At 40.6% G+C, this 11418-nt stretch overlaps 1 protein-coding gene across 1 annotated transcript in view; it reads left to right on the top strand.

The window, feature by feature from the left end:
* The first annotated feature begins 3592 nt into the window (after positions 1 to 3592).
* Positions 3593 to 11418, top strand: part of TRPM5 (transient receptor potential cation channel subfamily M member 5) — a 545198-nt gene continuing 537372 nt past the window's right edge. The window contains exons 1-2 of the mRNA XM_086956260.1: positions 3593 to 3616; positions 3811 to 3991. Of these exons, the coding sequence (XP_086812386.1) occupies positions 3593 to 3616; positions 3811 to 3991 (205 nt within the window). The remainder of the gene's footprint in view (positions 3617 to 3810; positions 3992 to 11418) is intronic.

Raw genomic sequence — 11418 nt, 5'->3', positions numbered from 1 at the left:
TATGCACACACGGCACTGCGGTTTCATCTGAGGCCTATCAGCATATCGTTATACACAGATGATATGGTATTATACCTGCAAGATCCTGAAGAGAACCTTTCACTACTATTGTGAGAATATATAAAATTTGAGCGTCACTCGGGCCTACAAATTAACTGGAGCAAATCAGCGGTGGTACTGTTAACAGTGAATACAAAAGCACCACAAATGGAATTCCCTCTTGTATGGCAGGAGGATCCAATTAAATATCCCAGAATTTGGATACATCGAGACTCTGAATTAGTACTTAGGTACAATTATGGTGTCGCCATAGATCGCATAGAAACACAAATAAATAGATGGATCACTCTCCCCCTCTCCCTAGCTGATTGAATATCATTAATAAAAATGGTGTTACTACCCAAGCTGCTATATCTGTTTATCAATATACCAATACCACCACCTGCTTCAACCTTTAACAGGATACGCACAAATTTCATCAGACTGATATGGGCCGGTAAACAGGCCCGAATAGGTCTACAAACCATGTCACTCCAATATGCTGAAGGCAGCTTTACAGTCCCTGATATCTATTTATACTATTTATGCACTCAGGCACAATATGCATACTATTGGTATCACCCAGTAAAATACCTGCATCACCTCGCAGTAGAAGATGGGGATGCCAACCCAATGATGCTATCCAACATACTCATGCATACACGACCTCATTCGTCAATGCGGGAAATAAATACGATATGGACAACCTTACAAGCATGGCAGCACATCAGTCAATTGGTGAACAAAACTCCCATATACACCCCGAATCTGCCGCTGGCAAACCACCCTGCGCTATCTGTCACACAAGAAAAAAATAGCATGACAATGTTGGAACAAGTGGGTACAAGTGGGTAAGGCACAGATGGATGAGTTATATCCAAATGGAACCTTCATTACCCCTGATGATCTGACATATATAAGCAACCAATCGCTGTTATTCCAATTCATTTATCATAGACTGAGAGCCGCTTTCAGGGAATTGTATCCATCCTATCCTATTGAACCCCCAGCCTTGCAGCTGCTACTGACTCTGATAGCCGCCTCCACTCACTCTAATATAGTTTCACAACTGTATAAACTGGTACAAGCGCAGATAGGAGCTCACACTCACAGACCTCGTGACAACTGGAATACATTGTTAGACGTCTCCCTGACGGATGAAGACTGGGCCTCTTGCTGCAAACTCACTACACTGCTCACACCCAATGGCAATCTCCGCATCATCAATTACAAATATATACATCAAGCGTACCACACTCCAGCAAAACTTTATAAATATGGACTACGTAAAAACGCACATTGTAAGAGATGTGGGACTGACCAAGAAGGTTTTGCACATCTTGCAAGGAATTGTGGTACAATAAAGAAATATTGGAAGCTCTGATTTACCATTTAGGTATACTCGTATCATGTACACTGTCGTGCACACACAATTATGCCTGTTAGGCCTCAACATACCTGTGAGGTCTGCAAAGAAGAAATTGGTTGCCATAATGTTACTGCTAGCAACACGTAAAGTAGTGCTGCACTGGGATAGCAAGCTCACCCCTAGTCTAACAAGTTGGATATTAGATGCTGTCTAGTGTAGAGACAATTTTTTAGTATACGTGGAAGAACTACCAACCGCTTCTAAGCCCTCAGATATTTGGGAGCCGCTCACTGCCTACCTGCGTTAACATCCTCAACTACTTAAAACAAATCATTAATCCAACTACTTAACTTTTCAACGAGAAACTGTTATGCTATATGATTGCTCAACTTTGTGTTATTGAGAAATGTGATGTAATGGATTACTCATTGTAATATACTTCATGGGCTTGTTACAGATGTGACCATTGTTATATAAGATTATCAAAATCTTTAATAAACAAAATAAAAAATAAATAAATATTTAACCTTGTTCTTGAACTGGATCCCACTGTTAATGCTTGTCTCAGCTATTGCAGAGCCGTTTATATCGGCCTGACTGAGAATCTCCAGATCAGTCAATTATGAGCCACAACGCTTCTATTTGGCCCTCGGCATCCTTAAGAGATCCTCAGCCAACAAACCTTTCAACTGGCTGCCAGATTACTACCATGCAGAGGTGCTGGAACTTTTTTCAGAGTAGGGGTGCTGCCATCAATGTTAGTTTCAACAATGTCTCAACAAGTAATGTTTAAGAAAAGGGACAAATTCACAAAGTATAACACTTAAATTACAATTGCGCAGGAAAAAGGGAGACACTCAAGACTTGTCTGAATTATAAACAGTGATCTGTATTTAGAAAGTCAAATTCAATATAGAAAATAGTTATATCAGCACTATTGTCAATGTATGTGGTTGTAACCCAAACAAACATGCGCACATATGTGCTTGTGCAAGAAGTGATCAGCGCAAGTGACATGTGAAATAATGTGAAAAACAATTAGGAAAATGGCGCAATAAATTTGTAAGAAAAATTATTACAGAACAGTATCATATGGAATACAAGAATTAATCCACTGTTTTATGGAATCATAGAATCACCAAGAGTTACACTGAATTGTCAACGGAGTTTTGACCTGTAATTACTTCAGGTCGTCATCAGGACCAGGTTACAACCAAGTGCCCCTCATCAGCAGAGAATCCAGGATTATACTCATTTTTCTTGAAGAGATTTCTTGAAGAGGATACGAGCTCTGTCCACAGTATCCCTAGGTGGAAGCCGCCTCTGGATCAGGAAAATCTCTGATTTCAATGTTTGTAAATTTAGATGGTCATCCAGCAACTCATTGAAATAGAATGTTAGCTAGATCTGTCACCATGGTACTTTAAACTTATAGACAATTGTGTGTCACCCCAATTCATGAGAAACTGCTTTGTCATGGGTTACAGTAAATAGGCTAGAATTGAAGATAAAGAGTTTAAAATAATAGTTGAAAGAGCCACCTTTTTCAAGGCATATTTAAGTTGAGACAGGGTGACATATTGGCTCCAAGTCTCGAGTAGCACGTCTGACTTGGCAAGAGAAGCAATACCATTAAAGCACTTGCACTGCCCTCATTCAGTTCCACACTTAACTCTTCCAATATCTATAAAGCCAGAGATTAGGTGCTCATCAAAGGCTAGAACCGGTGTGGTATGGGTGCAAGTTGATTATTGTCTCAAACTATTACTGCGATAGCTGTGTGGTAGGTCTTTCTAATAGTTTAAGTGGAAACAACAGCACAAAACTCTCCAAGTAGGATTTAAAGTAGATGCTTTTTTACCAATTTGCTTACAAAGTACCAAATCCGAGGCGCTCAACATATAAATTAGAAGGTGGTCAAGACTCCAAAGGCTTTAGGAGCATTACAATTTTTCAAGTCACAAATGTTTAGAATATAAAACAATGAAAGGCCTGGGGCAGGGTTCGCTTAAAAGTGCACATTGAAAAGAAGTTAGGAGTGAAAGCCCGTTCGAGTAATAGAGCTATTTTAAGTTATATACTTTCACATGAAAGAAAATAGCGAAGTCATTGCAAAATGCAGAAGAATCAGTAATCTGGAGAGTAATAAAGGTAGCATTTGGAAGTGGAAATAGATAAAAATGGATGGACATTAGGACACTGAACAATGTTGGTGTTTCTATAACACTGTTGCAGACTAGAGAAATTGTGATTTTGAGGAAATCCAAAAATCAATTTATGATATTGTTGGTCACTCTTATAGTTATTTCAATGTATTGCCTTATAATTTTGGGTATATGTTAATATTTTATATTTGATAATGTGCATAAATGCTCAATTGACATTCTATTGTTTGCATGTAGTTTGTTAAGGTGCCATCGACCATCAACCCTGAAGTCTTGTTCGATCTTATGATCAACGATTGGAACCTGCCTGCTCCAAACCTAGTTGTTTCTCTTGTTGGCGGTGATGAAAACTTTCATATGAAATCATGGCTGCGAGACATCATGAGGAAGGGGCTTGTAAAAGCAGCACAAAGCACAGGTTTGTTTGCAAACAGCTCACACCATTCTTCTTAGCCTCACATGTGGTTTGAGAATGTGATGCTATGAAGCCACAGCACCCATGGGCAATGTTGTACAAATCATAGCTTGCAATTTTCCAGCAGGGCCACCGTAAATGATGCAGTGCAGCGCTGTAAAATTGCTCGCAGTGACATGTCTATAACCACAAAAGAAATATTTAATTCTAGTTATACTGAGATTAAAACTCCCAATCAATCATGACATGCAAATGCTAAGGTACACACAAACCTGACACTTTGCTGATAATGTTACATATGTGCGGTAGGGTGAGCATGCACAATAAGGACTGAAACACATATCTTCAGAATGGTATTTGTTTGCTCTGATTCCCAATATGTGTTTTGTTACAATTGCACAGTATGGAAGCTAAGAAGAAGTAGATTAAACCTTAACCACAAGAGCACACTAACACTCTTGTACTTGCTTTGAAATCCTATCTGTAAAAACATGCCTATTTATTTGTAATGCACTACTGTAAGGGGAAAATGAGCACATTCCATTTTTTTTTACCTCATCCGATGGTACTGGCTGAAGAAAGGGGTCACTAAATACATATTAATGTCCTTTATCATAATGTCTGGTTACCGCAATCATGTCCCACTGACATCAGTTGAGACAATTAGGCCAGAATGGAAAATATAATGAAATGCCTCCTGCCTCCCATTCTAATATCTGTACACTCGAACACAATCTTACTATTAGGCACTTTGCTTGTTGTACCACAATATCACAGTCGAAATATTCACCTCCAGATGAAATGTAACAATAATATATGCTTCCAATATAGTATCACAGTAAAGTTAATAATAGTAAATCTACATAGACCTTCAATGCACACTGTATTCCAAATGAACCTTCAATACTTAAAAGGCAGAGTGGTTGATCCTTCGGGAATTCAGGGCCGCATGTACAAAAAGCTTTAGCGGTTGCAAATCGAGAATCTGGCTGTTAGCAACCACTAAAAAGCCTTTTGACATGTACTAACCCTATTTTGTGTGTCGGTAACCTATTACTGACTCTTAAAATAGGGTTTGCGAGTCGGTATCAGGAAGAGGTGTGTCAAGGGTGTCCCTTCCTAATAGCTAGTGACAAGGGGGTGTATGAATATTTAGCATCTGGAATGCAGTCGCAACACATTTGCAGTTTACCACCCACTTCAAGTCAGTGGTTAGCCAGTTACAAACAGGAATGATTCCACAGGGGACCACTTCCCTTTTGTGAATGGTTACAAAAATGTTTTTTAAGAAGAGGGACTCTTTTTGAGACATATCCCATTTTCCTTTAAGGAAAACGAGCTGTATTTTAAAAAAAAGTTGCTTTATTTAAAAGCATTTTTAGAAGGAGTGAGCGACCCGAAATACCCTCGAGGGCTTGGGTAATAAAGTTGAAAAGGTAAGTTTGCCTTCAAGGGAATTTATTCAAACTATATTTTGTTTAGTTGAAGTTGTTTTTGAGAAGGACCAGTCACTTGTCCTTGGAGTGAATATATCAACAATTTTCTAGTTTAACAAGAGCATTGCATCAACATATAACATGTAAACATATAAACAAAGACACAAGAGTCCGTACAGATGAGACGTGCTTCTACTCTACTCTGTCCGAGTACTAGGTGGCGCAGGATTAATAACTGCTCTACATATTACTGACTTCAATTGCTTGAGTTTGATATCTTTGATTTACAAGATTCAACTTCACAGATACGGGATTTTCTATTTCCGTCATATATATTTGAATTCTATGAGGAATATCTATGAGGAATATCTCATCGACAGCCTGAATTATTACGTGCAGCTTCCCATCCAATAACCAATAGATTCGAAAAGACAGCTTAACTCACAGTCATCCACGGGATGCAGTCATCTACCTTTTTAAACAGATAACAATATCTCTATACAGACCATAATTTAATAACAGTCCTGAGGATGGTTTCGAAACCGAAACGTCGACTATACACCTTATCCCTCTCTTTTGTTTTACTCAATGTGATTTGGGATAGGTGTCTTTTTAGGTTCTGTTGTGTCACTTTGTAATTTACTTATATGTGTACCTACAGTCCTAATTTTTATTTGCTTATTGATCTGTATATGTAGCTGATTTCTTTGACTGAGCTATTTGATAAAGATATATTTTTCGTATACACCTTGTGTCTTTGTTTATATGTTTACATGTTGTATGTTGATGCAATGCTCTTGTTAAACTAGAAAATTGTTGATATATTCACTCCAAGGACAAGTGACTGGTCCTTCTCAAAAACAACTTCAACTAAACAAAATATAGTTTGAATAAATTCCCTTGAAGGCAAACTTACCTTTTCAACTTTATTTAAAAGCAAACAAAGACATGGTGGCCTGCTGTACCAGCAGGGCACTATGTCAGCGATTTTAGAGATTCCCAATGGATCGTAAATTGCAACCTGCCTCATGAATATTGATGAGGGTGGTCAATTGTGACCCCATTAGGAATCGCTAAATGTGTCTGGGACACATTAGTACATCGTAATTTGTGGTTTCCTTATTGCGAATCATAGAAAGTTGCAATTAGAACTCACAAAATGAAGCAGTTTTCATGTTGGCCTCAGTGTCCTAACTTTGAATGCACAAAATCCAAACACAAGAGCTAAATGAAACTTCTTGCAATCCAGAAAACAATGTGATACTGAACTCATCAAAGTTGCCTAAAAGTAAACATTAATTTAAAAAAAGCATTAGAAAAGACAATAGTTTTTGCCTATGCAAGATCTATTGACTTTGCCAATTTTTGTTAGAAACGTTACACAGCAGCGTGGGCTGCTGCACAACATGGCATAATGTAAAGGAAAAAGCACAATGATGCGGCCAGCAGTGTTTTCTTCACTTTAAAGCATGTTGCATAGCAGCCCACGCTGCTGTGCAATATGTCTACAAAGACAAATAGCTCTTAAAGATGTGAGCGCTATTAGGCTTTGTTATTTATTTTGTGGTGGATAGGAATGTTGGAAGGGGCAAAAGGAACCAGGTTCAGGGGGTTGAGCAACATAACAGACATTGAGAGTGGCAAGAAGCATGATTGATGGGCAGGAGAGGGAGGTTAGGGCAAGAAGATGGATGGTAGGACAACAGGAAGAAGAAAGGGAGCTAGCAAAATCACGGACAGCGGGGGAATGAGGTCGGACTGCAGACACATGTCATGTAATGTAGAGTGTATGAAAAAAAGTTTAAAAAAGATACCTGCAGAAGCACACCGCCAGTAGAAGGACTTTGGGCGCAGACAGGCAGCTTTACTTGTCTATGCTCACAGATAGAGACAAACTCTCAAACCCCAGGAGAGGAGGAATCAGGAAGCTAGCAGGAGATGCTGACCAATAAGAAGCAAGGGAATGAGAACAACATTGAAGCTGATAAGTAATGCTACGTAGTAGGTGAGCTCTAAGCCTTTAAGCTTACAAAAGAGTTTGCTGACAGTGCATGTCCTGTCTAAACAAGTATGTCGTGTTGTTCCTAAGGGAAAGGAGAGAATGACAGTCTGTGATGCAGATGATTTATGGCAGGGTAACCAGGCGGTAGCCCTGGGAATTCATTTTGTTGGATTTAGTGCCCTCACACACCCTTTCAGGTGTCATGCTTCATCATTTGGGCCTGCTCCTCGTTGGGTCGGCGGTGCAATACCCAACGGGCAACACCTCTTAGAGGGACTCTTTGGCGGAGATCTTTTTCCAACTGCCGTATAGATGAAGTGCGGGTGTGGGGCCAGAACAATGGGGTAGACGTGAAATTGTAAGTTAAAATAAAGCTAGTGGTACCAGAAAAACTTTATTGAGAAGGGCCACTGCTCTAGTTAAAAGCAATTATTCTAGAGGAGAGTGGTGGAAATTGATGTTTCCAACTATCGTCTAGAATTTGTCTAGTCCGGTCAACATGTTTCTCGCTATTGTGCAATTTGTCTAGCGATTCTTCAGGACCCGGTTGACTATTAGCAAGTATCTAATGTTGTAAAACTGTCTACGCTAGTACCCTATAGTGTGGTGCTTGTATTCTCTAGTAGGCTACCACATGAGTGGGTGGGGGTAACATAGTTATTATATTACCCTTCTTCTAGTTGTGATTGTCAGTACCTAAAGTTAAAAACAATCAGACAACGACAGTGTCCAGAAGCTAAAGCTCCAGGGAGTTCTTCCACCACAAGGTTGGTAATGCCTGGGCTTCGTTGAGTGCACCTACCCTTCGCCGCTGGAACCGTGTGGAACCTTATTGCGTATACAAGCATTATGAAAGGTTGCTGATTTATAGGAGTTCTTTCCCGTAATACGAGAGATACTTTAAGGACGTAGGAGTGATCTACCTCGAAACATTAACATATTTGTTTAAGAGAATTAACTGGGAAGACATTATATGTATACCTAATGAAGGTGGCTTTATTAGAAGGTCCGCCGAAACGCGTCGATGCTTAAGAAAAAGGAGGATTATGCTTTATACTAATTGAAGACAATTCTGATGTTCTGCTGAATTGAGTTTCTGTTTGGTACCTCCTTTTTACCAATAGGAATTTGAGTGTTTCCTTATTTTAATTGTCTGTCCCTTGTTTTTTAATGATTATTTTAATTATCATGTATTTTTTACTATGAATAAACTGTCTAGCATACTCTTATAATCTTGTCTACCTTTACATTTTGCCTCACCAATTTAGTATTTCGTTAGTATCTGTTATTCTTGTGTATGTGTCCTGAGGATATATGTTCCAACAGTAAGGTGTCCCAAAGGGAATATTTGTTTGACGAAAGTCTATTGTGGTACTCCATCCCTTTGGTCGTGGGGTCCCTCTCTCTTTTATTGGTGGTATTGGTATTGACAGTGGTATTGGTGGTGGTGGTATTGGACTGATAGTGGTGGTATTGGTGGTGGTATTGATGGTATTATCAGTGGTGTTGATATTGGTGGTAGTGTTATTGGTGGTGGTATTGCTGGTGATAGTGGTGTTGATGGTGGTATGGGTGGTGGTAGTGGTATTGGGGGTATTGGTGGTGATTGTATTAGTGGTGGCATTAGTGGAGGTATTGGTGGTATTAGTGGTGGTATTGGTGGTAGTATTGTTGTGGTGGTGTTATTGGTGGCGGTATTGGTGATGGTATTGGTGGTGGTGGTATTGATGGTGGTGGTATTGGTGGTGGCGGTGGTATTGGTGCTGATTTTGCTGGTGGTGGCATTAGTGGTGGTGGTATTGGTGGTGACATTGGTGGTGATATTGGTGGTGGTATTGGTGGTGGTGTTGGTGGTAGTTGTAGTGGTATTGGTGGTGGTGGTAATGGTGGTGGTATTGGTAGTGGATTTGGTGATGGTGGTATTAGTGGTGGTGATGGTGGAGGTATTGGTGGTGGTCTTGGTATTGGTGGTAGTGGTATTGGTGGTGGTTTTTTGGTGGCGGTATTGGGTGTGGTATTGGTGGTGGTATTTGACTGGTGGTGGTGGTATTTGTTGTGGTGGTATTTGTGGTGGTAGTATTGATGGTGGTGGTGATATTGGTGGTGGTATTGGGGTGGTATTGGTTGTGGTAGTATTGGTATTGGTGTGGTATTGGTATTGATGGTGGTGGTACTGCATTGCTGGTGGTAGTTTTGTTGGTGGCATTGATGGTGGTGGTATTGGTGGTGGTGTTATTGGTGTTGGTGATATTGGTTGTGGTGGTGGTATTGGTGGTGGTGGTGGTAGTATTGGTGGTGGTGGATAATGTGGTGGAGGTGGTGGTATTGATGGTGGTATTGGTGGTGGTATTGGTTGTAGTGGTGGTAGTATTAGTGGTGGTGGACTGGTATTGGCATTGGTGGTACTGGTGATGGTGGTGTTGGTGGGGGTGATGGTTTTGGTGGTGGTGGTGGTATCTTATTTATTTATTTATTTATTTATTTATTGGCATTTTTAAAGCGCAGCAAATACCCTGGGGTGTCTTGGCGCTGATTAATTTGCCGGCTGGATGAAAAACTGCCTTGCTCAGACCACTATTCTATACCTGGAATTATTTATTAAATTATTTATTTATTTTAGTTTTTTGCGGAATTGGAGTAGTGTGGGACATGCCCTAATGTCCTGGGGTAGAGTGTTCCAAAGTTTGGAAGCTGCCACTACAAACCGTCGGTCTCCCCACATCACAGTTTTGGTGCGTGGTACCATAAGTTGGTTACTGTTGGTAGAGCGCAGTTGGCGTGTGGGTTGATACGGTCGTAGATGGTCTTTAAGGAACTGTGGGCCCTGTTTATTTAGAACTTTGTACACAATGCACTGGGATTTAAATCTGGCTCTGTTCTGAATCGTCAACCAGTGTAGTTTGGAAATGGCATTGGATAGAGGAGCAAACTTAGGAATTCCCAGAATAAGACGTGCTGCTGCGTTCTGTATGGTCTGCAGTTTTTTTAGGACTCTTACTTGGGCGTTGATAAAAAGCCCATTGCAATAGTCTAGGGATGTCAGGACTAGTGAGCTCACCAGAGTTTTAATGGCGGTGGTAGGAAGATAAGGACTTATCTTTCGGATCATGCGTAGTTTGTGGTGGGCTACAGAGGCCACTTTGCTAGCATGGTCCATGAAATTCAGATGGTTGTCAAAAATTATTCCTAAGTTCCTTACTTTAGTCACTGGATTAGGGGGGGCACCAAAAGTTTGGGGCCACCACGAGGCAGGCCATTCTGGTGAGAGTTGTCCAAAAATCATAACTTCGTTTTTTTCCGAGTTAAGTTTTAGGCAATTTGCTGCCATCCACTCACCTAGTTCTGTCAATCCTCTCTGGAATCTTTTAGCTACCTCCTCTCCATCACCCCTTATAGCCAGCACCAATTGCGTGTCGTCCGCGTAGGAGGTTAGGCTCATCCCATGTGCCTTGATGACATTGGTGATCCCCGTAAGCATTGTTACGGGGTTCTTATCCGTTTCCCTTGAGACCATCCGCAAGAAAAGAACCCCGTAACAAATGCTTACGGGGACATAACCTTCCTGCGATTGACCATGAGGCTCAGTTAAGCCTTTGAAAAAATATGCCAACGATTTGCAGAATATTAGTATGTATATTCAACAACTAATATAGGCATACTTGCACAATTTATTTATTATTATTTTTTGGAGTGGTACTCACAGGGCGGGTCCCTGTGTAGTCCTGAGGAAGAGCTGAGGGGTACAGCTCGAAACTAGTTGACTATTTACCAGGGCACTGTGACTCATAATAGAACCAGCGTACCCGGTAACCACCCCACTTTTAATGTATCCGCTAGGAGCCTGAATAAAGTTAGTTTAGCCCACTAGTAGGATATTTTTTAACCTTTATCACTCCACTCCACTTCCCCCTTTTCACATCACACCACACATAGTTCTCACAGAAAAGTGCTCCCACGCAATCGCGATAGTTGTAGCACGCCTCAACCCGCAG

The sequence above is a fragment of the Lissotriton vulgaris genome, chromosome 2_1 (assembly GCF_964263255.1).
Source record: "Lissotriton vulgaris chromosome 2_1, aLisVul1.2, whole genome shotgun sequence".
NCBI lineage: Eukaryota > Metazoa > Chordata > Amphibia > Caudata > Salamandridae > Lissotriton > Lissotriton vulgaris.
The sequence above is the reverse complement of the archived record's forward strand: the minus strand, read 5'-3'. Positions and strand labels throughout refer to the sequence as shown.